The sequence below is a fragment of the Lucilia sericata genome, unplaced genomic scaffold (assembly GCF_015586225.1).
Source record: "Lucilia sericata isolate MDLA Ls3-8-SP2 unplaced genomic scaffold, ASM1558622v1 Contig000146F_arrow, whole genome shotgun sequence".
Classification (NCBI taxonomy): Eukaryota; Metazoa; Arthropoda; class Insecta; order Diptera; family Calliphoridae; genus Lucilia; species Lucilia sericata.
In genome coordinates, this window is record NW_023994178.1 from 150,028 (window position 1) to 166,260 (window position 16,233).

The 16,233-nt window shown below is 31.2% G+C and overlaps 1 protein-coding gene across 1 annotated transcript in view; it reads left to right on the plus strand.

Annotated features, from left to right (window-relative positions):
- The first annotated feature begins 493 nt into the window (after positions 1-493).
- The window catches only part of LOC119601169 (serum response factor homolog), a 92,900-nt gene continuing 77,160 nt past the window's right edge, over positions 494-16,233 (plus strand). Inside the window, exons 1-2 of the mRNA XM_037951926.1 lie at positions 494-529; positions 676-1,048. Of these exons, the coding sequence (XP_037807854.1) occupies positions 494-529; positions 676-1,048 (409 nt within the window). The remainder of the gene's footprint in view (positions 530-675; positions 1,049-16,233) is intronic.

Sequence of the window (16,233 nt, forward strand, 5' to 3'; positions counted from 1 at the left end):
TACCTTTTTCTATTTTATACGCCTGTATCATTAAACATCAAGCCGCAACAGCAATTCCATTTATCTTTTCCAAATATTTGTAAATAACAATTTTTTTTAATAAATATTTTTGTAGACGTCAACAACGTCAATAATCGGTTGGAAATTTCGAATTTATTTAGACTATTTAACTTTTTCTACTGATAATTGGTTGTGATGGAGGAATAATGTTTATTTACCTAAAAATTTGTAGCTTCAACCTATTTTTCGGTTACAAATACTAATATTTGAAATAATTACATTTGAATGCTAAATTTAATTCGGTTGTATTTACCGAATTAGAAAAAAAAATTATATGAAAGATTAATTTGGTTAATATAATAATTCGGAAATTGTTAAAACCATAATTTGATTACAATCATAGATTTTCAGTTCTAAATATAGAAAATTACTTAAATGTATAGTTTTTTAATAGCGGCGATGGAATTTTAGTTAACTTTACTAAATATTTATAATGGAAACCGATTTCTTATCGATCTTTTTTCTGTGTGTAACGTTTTGTAATAAAGAAAATTTATAAGTACAAAATAAGAAATTATATATAACAAATAAATTATCCTTGAATTTGAATTTTTGAGTGTTTATTGGGATATAAAGAATACTAATGCTAATTTTTTGTTACATCTTTCATTTCAGGAAGTTCGATCTCCTATTTCATCAACAAATGATTCTGATGAGTCATCAGACCTCGAAGGTATTACAAATGTTAGCAGCAATAATTGCCTTAATACCGAATCTGCACCGGAGGAAAATATCATTAACATTGATTCAAGTGATTGTAAAAGCACCAGTACCGATAATAAAGATAATAAAAAAGAAATGTTTTATCCAACAACTTTTGAATCAAAACGAATTTGCAAATATTTACAGAAAGGCAATTTGGGAAACAAAAATGGGCTTCATTCATTAGAAACTCGTATCCACCAACCAACTGATAACTCTAATGTACCACAAAATGTTCTCTTGCAACTAATCGAAGCTGGCCATTTAGAAGTACATACCGAAGAAGGTAAGAAATGTCATTTAGAAACTTTATTTAAATAATTCAGAATATAGGAAATTACACAACAACAAAAGATAACTGAGTCAGTGTATTTAATAAAAGGTTTATTTAGGGCCAATCTTTAGGTGAAAGATTAGCGATTAAATTAAAATTAATCCTCGAAAGATGTTTTTGAGTACTCAATTAGTTAATTTTGTTTGCAAGTTTATGCGCCCAATGGAGGTGGTTTAATCTTAAGCACGAAATGCAAAAGTGTAAACAGCTAATGCAAAAAAATTAATAAAATTTTTATAAATATAAACATTAAAATGTTCTATTTATTGATTAGTATAAATTATGGACACTTCAAAATAAATTTTTTTGTTTCTAATTTAAGTTTTCATTAATTTTCATATTAAATTTACAATTGTCTTCTTCTTTTTTATAAAATATGCATTGTTTTGATAACAAACAGTGACATTTTCTGTTGTTTTGTATGGCAACACTGCGAAGTTTAATCTTGTACTCAAAAACATCAAAGGGGATTAACATAAGATTAAATTTATTTTTAGACTAACTAATCTGATTATTAATTGGCATTTGATTACCATCTCAAAAACCCGCTCTTATTGTAATAACTTCTTGAAACAAAAATTCTATTCATGCAAAGTTATTAAGACCAATTTGAAAATGAACAAGTTAGAGTACTATAATTGTTATTAGAACCCATTTAACTACCTAATTTTTAGATAATTTAAAAATTTTTTTGTGTTTCCGTATTGGGGGTACTAACTAACATTTATGCATATGTGGAACTAAATTTGATTAGGCCCAGAAAAATTTATATTAATAGGTCAGTTCGAAATCATTTTAATATAATGATTTATCTATACAGAGAACATACTCGAACATGTCGAATTTTATCCGGATATAATCATTTAATAACGAATTAAGTGGTATTAAGTGATTTTCAGAAGTGAACCTTATGTGGGAGGTAAGACAACTTATGGACCGATCCCGCAAAAAATCCGTATAATGATTTATATATACAAAATACACATTTATGTCGAATTTTATCCCAAAAACGTTGATTGTTAATGTGAGTTTAAATAATTTTCGGAAATGGTCCTTTTACGGGAGTTGTTACCAATTATGGACCGATTAGGAAAACATTTCGTATAATGATTTATGTATATGCAAAAAAATTCAAGTCTAATTTTACTCCAATAGCTTTTTAATTAATTAACTTTAATTAATGAAATATATGCGTTTAAGTGATTTTCGGAAGTGGACTTTATATAAAATCTAGGACCAATCACTGGCCCATCTGGAAAATTTTCGTAGAGTGATTCATATGTACATTATCATATTTGTGTCGAATTTTATCAAGATAGCTTTATTTGATAATGAAATATGTGCGTTTAAGTGATTTTTTAAAGTAGACCTTTTATGTAAGCTATTACCAAATATGGAGCGATCAGAAAAAAATTTAGTAGAATGATTTATATGCACACAAAACTTATTCAAGTAGAATTTTATCCCGATAGCTTTATTATTCGTAGACATATATACGTTTAAGTGATATTTGGAAGTGTACCTTTTGGTATGGCCAATTACGGGCCTATCCGACAAAAATTTCGAAGAGTGATTCATATATAGATAAAACATATTTGTGTCGAATTTCGACAAGATAGCTTTTTTGGCAATGAAATATATGGGTTTAAGTGATTTTCGGAAGTGGACCTTATATGGAAGCTATGACCAATAATTAACCGATCCGAAAAAAAATTTGTAGAATGATTTATATGTACACAAAACATATTCAACTCGGATTTTATCACAATAGCTTTATTTCAATGAAATATGTGCGTTTAAGTGATTTTCGGAGGTGGACCTTATATGGGAGCCATGACCAATTGTGGACCGAAACAGATCTACGTTGGTAGTATGATTTCTGTTTATATTATATTTGCATGTACAAAATGTTGTGTTGATACCGATATATTTGAAGGAGTTATTAACGATAAACTAATTTCTGGGAATATATGTATGTATACCTTTGTATGGGGGCTATGGGAAATATTGGATCAATTGTTATGATTTTGAACATACTTGATCCCAGACTAAAAAATAATGTGTTACAAAATACATCGAAATATCTTTTGCAATTTCTGAGAAAATTACTTAAGAATTGGAAAAAACGTAATTTTTTCGAGGTAGTCTGAAATTTTTACTCATAACTTTTTACGCGTGTATTTATGTACATACATATGTTTTAATGTATTGATTTATGCATTGATGTATGTACGTATTGTTGTATTTGTTGTTTTATGTCCGCGATCAGCAGACATATACTACCACATTTTGCACTTGTATAAGTGTAAGAGCGTAAAAACAAGAAATGAGAAATAGTTGTACTCTCATCTTCACAATAAGGCATGCGTGGAAAACTGAAATTTAGAAATATGTAATATTAATCTAAAACAAAACGAATATTTTTTTATTTTAAAAGTAGCAAATATTTTTGGGCTTATTTGCACATATTTATTTTAAATATTGAAATAGAAATAAAAAAAACTAAGTTTTTAATGAACTATATACCCATTAAGGGTCAAGATTTAACATAATTACATATATATTTAGGTAAATATTTGTTATTTGCTACTAAGGTTGTTAGAAAAAACATTTATAAAGTTTATAATTCTAAAAACTACTTAATATGTAGTGTAGATGCTAAAAAAGTCCACGATAATTAGAATTATCTATACCTGCATAATTATATTTTCGTTCATTTTCATTGCAAAAGCAAGAAACCAGCGACAACACAACCTCCTTCAAGGACAGCTCATATGAGACTGAATTGTGTTTTCTATGCGTGTGAGTAGTCTGTCTAAATTTTGTAACTGCCAAAATACACTGTGTATAGGAGTTGCCGATCGTGGTTTTATATATTAATGTATGTATGTAGGTATTAATGCATATACTGCAGAGGAGCGCAAGATTGCCATTACATAGCACGCGTGATAGGGTAAGAAAATTCTGCTGACGCTAAGTTGATACACATACACTATAGGTTTAATTCTTCTTCTTTTTATAATGAGCAATATCAGTGGGTTTGCTCTCAACTTGAAAAACAAAATCAAATCAGTTGCTGATCAGCACTTGTCGAAGCAAGGTCTGTACGCGACTTTTTTAAAATACACACAGAAATACAACAACAAAATTTTGAGAAAGCCGAATTAATGTAGGAGAACATGAGAGAACAGTTGATAGTTTTTTATATATAGACTTTGATATACGCTGGCTGTCAAAATCCATAATAAACATTTGACAGTTAGCATATATGTACTTTATAGTTTATAGTCATTTTATTAGTATACTTTTATTTTGAATTGAATTCTGTTCTCTGCTGCTTTACCAACACAAATAAAACTATGGTACTCTATGGTAGTAGTGTGTTTGAGCAACACTGATATACTGTATGTTTTCTATATATTGTTACATGTGTCAATTAGGTATTTAAATGATTAATCGTCGATCGGTTAACCAATAAAATTTTGGCAATTAATTGCTTGAATAAATTAAAATACAAATATAATTATATATAATTATGTGTGTAATAAATCTGTCAAAAGTATTCATATTAACATTTATTTGTAACGGCTTTTGAAAATATTCTCTGTGTATAATTTCATAAACTAAATTGTTTTTGTTTTGTGTTTAGTTTCCCTGCGGTAAAAATACACATTATGTACTCGCTTATCTAAGTGATATTTCGTGGCAGTCAGTGGTGATGCTTTCACTTATTCTTCCACTTAGATTAAACATAAAAGTGTCCTAGGCTGTCTCATCGATGTGCTCATTAAGACAAATTAAAATTTCACTTACATAATGTGTGGAGTTCTAAGCGAAGTTGTATGTATGTAGATTACAATTCTATTTGCATTTGTAAGTTTACTTTAACTTACAAATACAAATAGGATTGTAATCTACATACATTACATTCTTATTTGCAAGCGTTTATAGGCGTCTCATTAACATGTCTTCCGATTTTGTTATGGAAAAAAATATACATTTTTTATATTTATTTTAAAATTTTGCAAGTTTATTTAAAAATGATCATCAAATAATAAACATGTATTATAGTTAATTCAATAAAAATATAATTAAACAATTTTAACGAAGATAAATGAAATTAATTTTAATTTTCTTTTGAAATTCTCGGCCATCGTCCTTTACAGTTTCTGTAAAAAAAAACAAGAGTAAATTGTCAGTATTAAAACTAGAATGTATAATATAAATTTACCTTAATTTTTAAATCCGTTCCTGCTTTTTAGATCATCATAATTATTTAAAATTTTTACAATAAAATAACTTTTTTAACAATACACAACTTCACTTACAAAACATCAACTTTAAACTGAAACAAAAAGATTCTTCTTTTCATGTAGTATACATAATATATAATATATATGTTCAATTCTCAATCGATGTTGTAGAGTTGTATGTCAGCAGCTACTACAATAGTCATAACAATGTTGTTGGTATTTTCTATGCAAAACTCAAAAAACTCCTACGACAATTTTTCATATGTTTTTCGAATGTTGTAAGAAAGTTTAGTGTTGCCAATTGTTTATTTCAACATATAAACAAAAAATTCAAACGATTTTAGCATAAAAAACGATAAAGTGGTAACACTGAAATCAAAAACAAACAGCTGTTTACCAAAACAAAAAAACTTAAATTTTATTAAAAACTGTTTATTTATAAGTTTAAAATGTGGAATAAAGAAAATAAAAGAATTGAAAATTCAAAGAAATTAATTTGGTTTACTTCGCATGTTTAATTAATTTAATATTTTTGATTTGTTTATCTTTTGACATTCTTATGTATATTTGTTTTGATTGTTTTTTTTTTTTTTTTTTTCATTGAGAACATAAACTTATGGTACTTTAGTTCTATATTTTTTTTAAAGAAATGAAAACAAAAAACAACATGAAAAATACAGCTAACTCTCTGGTTAAATCGTAATCTATGTTATAATTAAAGTGCATGATATGTTGGATTACGCATACATTGCACTCTAAGTACTTAAATTGCTCGCTTAGAACGTCATACTGATGTCATCGAATATTATCTTAGTACTTTGTTTCATTTACCGCTGGGTTATTTTGTTGCTGAGAAATTCATATTTCGTGTGTATAAGTGAGAATAACAGAATAGCATGTTTGGCCACCGTTGTTTTAAAGTGAGCGTGTTTTAGACAGACAGACGGCTAAATCAACTCGGAATTTCACAAGGACCCAGAATATATATACTTTGTTGGGTCTATGGTGAATATTGTGTATTTACACTTTATAAAATAAGCACGCGTTCTGTTAGGCTTCAAAATTCAACTGATTTTTATTTAGATTTTTCTTATTATCTATTTTTTGTTTGTTTTGATCAGTTATCCTATGACAGCTTAGAGAGTTGCCACGTTGTTCATATTAATACTAGGGGTTTTTTATATACAACTAGCTATACCCAGTGTGCTTTGCTACCCTTAAAGCAATGTAAATAAAAAAACACTTTACGATTTTGAAAATTCTAACTATAATAGTTTTCAGATATAAATTTTTTTTGATGGAATTTCTCCTCTACGCTGGGGTAGCTCAGCGTTGTCCAAGGTCGTTATCAGAATTAACGAAATATTACAAAATAACACTGATATATTTTTTTTCATATTACGTTATAAAGGTTTTATTTAAAGAAAATTTGAATTATACATTTTACACGCGCACATAAGAGAAATAACACATAATTATAATAAAGGCAGGTCAAACAAACGATGCCCTTATAATTTTACATAGGACAGGTCAAACAAACTCTATGCATATTGTTTAAACAAAAGACAAATCAAACAAACTTCGTGTAGTGTCTAGTTTTTTAAGGCAAATGTCAAACAAACATATTACCTAGTGAACAGTCCAAAACCAACTGATCTTTGTCGTAGGATTGTGTCTGCCTTCGTCGGGTAACAAATTTTTAAATAATTCGGCTGCAACAGTTTGAAATAATCCTGGTTTCAATGAATCTGATGTGCATCCCCATTTCTCTATAGGTTGAACTTTGTGTTGTATGTTGATGCATGTGTGGATGTTGATGATGAAGATGGTGATGGTACCGATAAAATTTCCCAATATTGTTTGTCTTCGGGCATTCAAATGTTGACGCTGGCCACGAAATTTTATTGTCAAGATGTTTAAGGATCATCGTCTGACATATGTAACTCTGGTTGGCTGATCATGCGCGTTAATAGGACCTCTCACTCTTAGTATACTTTTTACTTTCTTATGTATTTGTTAGATTAGTGAACAGTCCAAAACCAACTGATCTTTGTCGTAGGATTGTGTCTGCCTTCGTCGGGTAACAAATTTTTAAATAATTCGGCTGCAACAGTTTGAAAAAATCCTGGTTTCAATGAATCTGATGTGCATCCCCATTTCTCTATAGGTTGAACTTTGTGTTGTATGTTGATGCATGTGTGGATGTTGATGATGAAGATGGTGATGGTACCGATAAAATTTCCCAATATTGTTTGTCTTCGGGCATTCAAATGTTGACGCTGGCCACGAAATTTTATTGTCAAGATGTTTAAGGATCATCGTCTGACATATGTAACTCTGGTTGGCTGATCATGCGCGTTAATAGGACCTCTCACTCTTAGTATACTTTTTACTTTCTTATGTATTTGTTAGATTTCTGTTTCTTCTGCCATTTTATTCGTTATTCTATCGAATAGACAAAACAGCACATTTATAATAATAAGAAAATAAAATGCAAAAAGTTTTTTTATAATTATACCCAGCAAAATATTTGCTTACAAATTCACTAGAAAAATCACCAGAATTCATCGAGTAAAGTGCTTACAATTCTACTAGAAAAAGTACTTATTTTTGTTTGAGATGTTCCAAAAGTAAGTCAATATTATTTGGTTGGAAATAAGTTGTTTTTTTTAGTAGAGTTATTTATAGAATATTTATGAAAAAATAAAAATAAAAAGTCGACACAGACTGGGGTTGAACTCAATACCTTCCGTCTGCCAGTTGGATGCTCCACTCACTACACCACTGCTTAGCTGTTTTATTGTGCGTCAAATAATAGTTTTCACACACAAATACTATTTTATTTTCTGTTTGTCTAAAAATAGATATTCGATATCGTGTGCACAAAAAAAGGAAAAAAAGAAAAAGTAACTGTTTTATGTTTGTTTGTTTCTTTATTTTGATATTTTTTTAGACTTTACATACAAAGTAAGTCATTAATAAAGTACTTAATGGTAATCATTGTAAGCAAAGATTTTGCTGGGTATGTGTAGAGATATAGGCAGATTTAATGTCATTGTCTTCCGACTCTTTAGTTTCACAATGACCTTGGATGGCATTTCGATTATTTCATAAGGACCATCAAACTTGGGTGCTACTTTGGCTGCAAATTGGTCTGCGGCTTTTGAAAGCTTTTGTTGACGGACCAATACTTCCTCTCCTATATGTGGCTTCCATATTCGACGTCTCAAATTGTAATGCCGTTTTGATCCTGTGAGGCCTTGGCTAGATTACTTCTCACTAACCAAAAAACTTCTTTTAATTGAGCCGCCTTCTCTTTTGGGTTAAGTGTTGGTACTCCTGTACCTATGGTCACTTCATCGTATCATGCGTTTGGTAATCACGGTTCTCGACCTTGTACTATGTATGCTGGTGAATAGCCTGTTGATTCAGAACAGCTTGTATTTATGGCCAAGGTGATTTCCGGAAGAAGTTCATCCCAAATGGCGTGTTTGTTCTACGACAGCTGCGATATCATCGTTTTTATCGTTCTGTTGACGCGTTCCGTAGGATTTTGTTGTGGTGTGTAAGGTGCAGTGAATTGTTGTGACACACCAATTTCTTCCAAATATTTTCGAAACACTTTACTGGTAAATTGTGATCCATTATCTGTTATAGCGACTTTGGGAACTCCGAATCTCGACAACACGCGTTCTCTGAAGGCTTAAATTAGGCTTTCCGACGTTGTTTTCCTAAGGGGTACAATTTCAGTCCATTTTGAAAATCTATCTGTTATTACAAGTAACATAGTGCTTCCATGTTTGGTGGTAATGATCCAACAAAATCTAGACAGATAGTAGCCCATGGTTCCTCTGGTATTCTGACTAGCATCTCGCCTGCTGGCTTTTGTTGGCTGATTTTATATTTTTGGCACGATGAACATTTTCTCACATAGCGGCAGATATCTCGGAACATACCTGGCCAATAGTAACGATTACAAACAAGGTTAATTGTTTTTCGAATTCCAAGATGGCCAGCGGTAGGGTCATCATGATTTCTTGGGTGAGCACTGCTACCAACCCGAAATCACTTGCATCGGTTTGTAGTTTGAAGGTTTTGGAAAAATCTGGACAAACCTGTATGGGTGACTCGGTGAGTTTGTGTTTTAATTCTTCAAAGGTTTTGTTGTTCTGGACTCCACTTAAAATGTTTGCCCTTCTTCAAAAACGATGTTAATGGTTGTGAAAATGTTGCGAAGTCTGGGGCGAAACGCCTGTACCACGATGTAATTCCCAGAAATCTACGTACATCCTTCACATTTTTAGGAGCTGGTATTTTCGAAATGACCGCAATTTTGTCGGGATCGGTTTTGATGCCTTCTTCACATACATGGCCAAAATATTTGGTTTCTTTCTTGAAGAACTCACATTTTTCAGGATTTACTACTAAAATGGCTCTCCTCAGTCGAATAAATACTTCCTTCAGGTGTTGCATATGTTGAGTAATTGTTTTGCTCGTAACGGTGATGTCGTCCAAATACGCGAAAGCATGAGGTTCCATTTCAGCTCCAATAACTTGATCGAGGGTTCGTTGAAATGTGGCTGGCGCTGAGTGTAGTCCAAATGGCATCACTCTCCATTGATAGAGACCACGGCCAGGTACGGTGAACGCTGTGTATTTTGAGCTATTTTTAGCTATTGGTATTTACCAATAGCCATTTTCTAAATCGATACAGCTGATGTATTTCACTTCTCTTAGTCGGTCCAGAATGTGGCTAATACGCGGTAAAGGGTAGGCATCGGGGGTTGAACGATTATTTAGCTGGCGAAAATCCATATAGAGTCTCCATGAGCAATTTTTCTTCTAGGCTAGTGTTATAGGAAAATTATATGGGCTGGACGTGTGTTCTATGCATGGTCGGGTTGCTATTAGTGTATCTAATTTTTATGGGACGGTCATCCTTCATGACGATATGGTGCTCCGTTAGGTTTGTCGGCCCATGAATATCTCTAATCTTCTGTAATTCTTTCTCAATAAAAGTATTAATTGTTTCTTGATTTTCGGCGTCGTGGTCATTATAAGTTGTCCTGTCTATCATTGAAACGGATACACTTACCTGATCAAGTGAAGTTTGTTGGTCCTCAGATGTAGGAGGGGTATGTGATATTTCAATTTCTTCTGTCGGTGTTGATGATGGATTTCCGGAACAACCAGGTTGGTTTTGTATTACCATACATGTTGGGTCACATCCAGAGAGGGTATCATCCAAACATAGAGACAGACGTTTCGTTGACCTTGACCAATTTTTACAGGACTTTCAATAGCACTCCATATTTAGTTAGTTGATCCATCGGCTAGTATGACCTCAAGATTGGTGGTATCTTTTGGATAAGCAGCAAAAATGGTATAAGCCAAATTTTCACTAATATAACTGCTGGTTGCACCTGTGTCAATAGTAGCAGTTATGGTGTTCTCTCCGACTTTAACATTTGCACACATTCGGTTTTCATCACAACTTAAATTTATCACTTCCATAGGTAATGGTTAATGTTGAGGCGTTATTTCTAACCAGGCTGGTTCGAAATCCTTTCGATAGAATCATAGTTGATGGGAGCTCGGGGGTTATCCGGAAGGTTGTTTGTAGTGGGTATACTTTCAAAATCGTCTGCGAGGGATAGAAGTTCGTTTAAATTAGTAAAATCCCTTCGATGTATATACCACAGGTGGTTTGGATGCGCGTTACGGTAAATCCGCTCTAGCTTTTGTTCATCGGTCATCTCCGTATGTCTCATCAAGTTCTGTACGGCTAACACGTACTCTTTGAAAGTTTCCCTTGATCGCTGAACTCTCCTACGGATATCATCTTCCAGCTTTTCAAAATATCTGGTTTGAAAGATTCCCATGTATCCCAATGATTGTTGTTATTTCGGAAGCATATCAATGCTCTTTCCTTGCATAACTAAGGCATGGTTCTAGACAAGAAATTTTTATCGACATTGTATAGTTCCGCCATTTCCTCCAATCTTTCAATAAATAGTAGAGGATCCTTTCCTCCATCATATACCCCACTTTCCTACTAAGTCAATAATGTTCATTAATTGTGCTTTTTATTAATTGCGTTTCTTCATTAATTGTCTTTCTTTTTCTTTTTTCTCCACTTTATTCTCGGATGAATCATCTAACTCTGTATTCCTGGTATTAATATTTTGTAATGACATACCTGATTCTAATTTTAGTGGGCTCGATTCTCCGTTAATTAATATTTTGGGAGCTTTCGATGGTGACATGCTTGGAGATGGTTTGCTTTGGAAAGTTACCTGAGGAATTTTCATACTTTGCCTGCAACTCCAGTAAACGATGTCATTGGTCAGGAGAGTGTGGGCTACCAACAAATTGTGCCATCTGCCTTCTCTTCTCGTCCACGCTGCGGGCTGGTTGAATTCCAAACTCATCCAAGTAGGATACCAACTCATCCTTTCTTAAGGTATAGGCCCAGGAATTTTTCAACATGATTCACAAATATATCTTTTTCTTTTAAACAAAACCGGATTACAACATAAATTTTCACAGTTTTTAATTTATTTTCTTTTTGAATGCCTTTCGGTCATTATTTTTATGTCCCTGCTCGGGCGCCACTGTAACGACGGAATTTCTCATCTACGCTGGGGTAGCTCAGCGTTGTCCAAGGTCGTTATCAGTATTAACGAAATATTACAAAATAACACTGATATATTTTTTTCGTATCACGTTATAAAGGTTTTATTTAAAGAAAATTTTAATTATAACATTTTACACGCGCACATAAAAAGAAACAACACATAATTTTAATAAAGGCAGGTCAAACAAACGATGCCCTTATAATTTTACATAGGACAAGTCAAACAAACTCTATCCATATTGTATAAACAAAAGACAAGTCAAACAAACTTCGTCTAGTGTCTAGTTTTTTAAGGCAAATGTCAAACAAACATATTACCTAGTGAACAGTCCAAAACCAACTGATCTTTGTCTGCCTTTTATACACACAGATCATCGACACACATATACATAGAAAAACGCACAGTTGACATATATTACATTTCAATACAACTCTGTTAATAGAGTTGTAGTTTATAAGTAACACAGACATTGATACATAGATGGCATTACAATTAATTTGAATTAACGAACACTACATAAATAAATACAAATTATATATAATAAATCATTTTACATTAAAATATTTTAGTATTGTGTGGCCCAAAACGAATGTATGACTTTGAGTCCTCACATGTAAGCCACAATATCATTAAGACAAATTAAAATTTCACTTACATAATGTGTGGAGTTCTAAGCGAAGTTAATGAGACGCCTATGACGCTTGCAAATAAGAATGTAATGTATGTAGATTACAATCTTATTTGCATTTGTAAGTTAAAGTACCATGTCTTCCGACTTTGTTATAGAAAAAAAATATATTTTTTATATTTATTTTAAAATTATCCAAGTTTATTTAAAAATGATCATCAAATAATAAACATGTATCATAGTTAATTCAATAAAAATATAATTAAACAATTTTAACGAAGATAAATGAAATTAAACTTAATTTTCTTTTGAAATTCTCGGCCATCGTCCTTTACAGTTTCTGTAAAAAACCAAGAGGAAATTGTCAGTATTAAAACTAGAATGTATAAAATAAATTTACCTTAATTTTTAAATCCGTTCCTGCTTTTGAGATCATCATAATTATTTAAAATTTTTACAATAAAATAACTTTTTTAACAAAACACAACATCACTTACAAAAGATCAACTTAAACTGAAACAAAAATATTCTTCTTTTCATGTAGTATACAAAAGAGAAATAAAAGTCTTAAAAATTCAAGTGATTCTTATTTAGGTTTTTCTTTTTCATATTAATACTAGGGTTTTTTATATACAACTAGCTATACCCAGTGTGCTTTGCTACCCTTAAAGTAATGTAAATAAAACAAGTTAGAGTGCTATATTCTTAAATACCCTCCACCAGCTACTTTTATATTAATACTTTTTTAATTGATCAAATATTTGTAGAAATAAGTTTTCTCATGTCTTAAATAGAAAAACCCCAAGATTTAAACAGCTTAAATACGTTACAATGCCAAGATCTATTGAACATTACAAACGCCATTTTCTTTTATATTTTTAAAGCGCCCTAAGATATGCTTTATCGATACATTTTTAATAATTTGCATGTATGCATGTGTGTGAAAGATTTAAGGGTTTTCAAAATATATATAATTTTGTTCTACTCAAATTGATAATGCAACTAGTTAAATACGGTTAAAGTGCTTTCAGGGGCAGGACCTAGTATGGGAGATATGACCAATTATAGACCAATCGTAAGAAATTCTTTAAGCAAAATTTCTGTACATAAAAGCTATATTTCAGTAATATTTTGTACCTGTATCGTAATTTCGTAATAAATAATGTGTGTTTAAGTGATTTCCTGAAGGGAAACTTGTATGGGACCAACCGCACTCATGTTATGAACCGATCGTGAAAATATCTTGAAATATAATTTTTGTATACAAAATAACATTTGTGCCAAATTTTGTATCAATAGCTTTATTTGGTAATGCGTAATGTGCGTTTAAGAGATTTTCGTAAAAGGACCTTGTATGGGAGCTATGACCAATTATGTATGTATATAAAGACAAAATTTCAAAATTCTGTATCTACATCATTATCATTGGTAATATTGTGCATTTAAGTGATTTTCTGTAGGGGACCTAGTATGAGAGCTATGACCAAATATGGACCGATCGTAAAACAATTTTATAGTGTAATTTATGTATATAAGAGCAATATTTGTGCTAAATTTTGAATTAATTAATTAATTAATTAATTTTTGAAATAACATTTCTCTGTACAAAAAAAGTATTTATGCCAAATTTTTTATGGGTATCACTATTTGGTAATGAGTTATGTGCCTTTAGGTATTTTTCTGAAAGAGACCTTGTATGGAAGCTATGACAATCTATGGTTCGATCGGAAAACAAATTTACTGTAATATTTCTGTATATAAGAGCAATTATTTGTACCAAACTTTATATTGATATATTAATATTTCTGTATATAAGAGCAATACTTGTGCCAAATTTTATATGGATATCTTAATTTAGTAATAAGTTATGTGCGTTTAAGTGATTTTCGGGAGGGGACCTTGTATGGGAGCTACGACCAATGGACCGATCGGAAAAAAAATTCACAGTAATATTTTTGTGCATATGAGCAATACTTGTACCAAATTTTATATGGATATCTTAATTTAATAATGAGTTATGTGTTTTCAAGTGTTTTTCGGGAGGGGACCTTGTATGGGTGCTATGACCAATTATGGACCGATCGGAAAAAAATTTCATAGTAATATTTCTGTATACATGAGCAATACTTGTACCAAATTTTGTATGGATCTTAATTTAGTAATGAGTTATGCGCGTTTAAGTGATTTTCGGGAGGGAACCTTGTATGGGAGCTATGACCAATTATGGACCGATCGGAAAAAAATTCACAGTAATATTTCTGTGTATATGAGCAATACTTGTACCAAATTGTATATGGATATCTTAATTTAGTAATGAGTTATGTGTTTTTAAGTGTATTTCGGGAGGGGACCTTGTATGGGAGCTATAACCAATTATGGACCGATCGGAAATAAATTTCATAGTAACATTTCTATATGTGAGGGCAATACTTGTACCAAGTTTTATATGGATATCACAATTTAGTAATGAATTATGTGCGTTTAAGTGATTTTCGGGAGGGGACCTTGTATGGGAGCTATGTCCAATTATGGACCGATCCAGAAAATTTTTTCTCTGAATAAATTCTATTGACATAAAATTTTAGTTTGTAAATTTTTGTGAAGATATCAACATTCTGACGGAAGTTATTAACAAAAAAACTCATTTTCCGAGAATATGTACTTTTGTGTGGGAGGTATATGAAATTGTGGACCGATTTTAGCAATTTTCAACAGGAATCAAGCTTTTGTGCAGATTTTTTTGTGTGACGATTTTCATGGAATTATATTACATAGTTTTCGTGAAAATTACATCGGAATGTGCAAAAAACGTATTTTTTCGGAGTTGTTTTATATTTTGATTCATAAATTTTGCCGATGTGAACCGATTTGGCTAATTTTCAATACCAAACTGCTTAGGATAACAATGAATATTTTCGGTGAATTTGGTTTATACCCCATTTACACATACACGAAATCTAGTAGATTTCATTTAAAATCTTTTTCCAAATCTAGTCCGTTTACACTTACTATTCTTGACATTTAAGAAGATTTCATTTTTTCTAATATTTCTTGAAAAAGTGTGTGATATGAAAAATAAGAAGGAAAAATGGGATATTTATCAAAATTCCATTTAAAATAAAAAAATAGATATTTAAATATAACATTACCTTTTATTTTAGATTAACTTTTCATTCATGTTTTTCAATTTATAAAAATTTTGTCGACATTTTAATTTTTTTTGTTTGTTTTGTTTTCCTCTTTTTTCTTGTTTAGTGTCGTATTTTTTAGTATTATTTAAGAAAAAACAGAGTTGCATCACTAAAAACTATTAGATTTTGAGCAGATTTTAACGAAATCTAGTTACGAAGTAGATTTTGTTTTGTATGGGAAATCTAGTTAAAATCAAGTAGATTTGGCTCGAAATCTCATAAGTACTAGATTTCGTGTATGTGTAAATGGGGTATTACTTCTTTTGCTTAGTTTTAACGTGAGCGTGTTCTAGGCAGACAGAGGGACATAGCTAAATCGACTTGGAATTTGATAAGGACCCAGAATATATATATACTTCTCAGATGAATATTTCTTTGTTTTACACACGGAATGACAAAGTTATATTATACCTTCTATCACCACTGA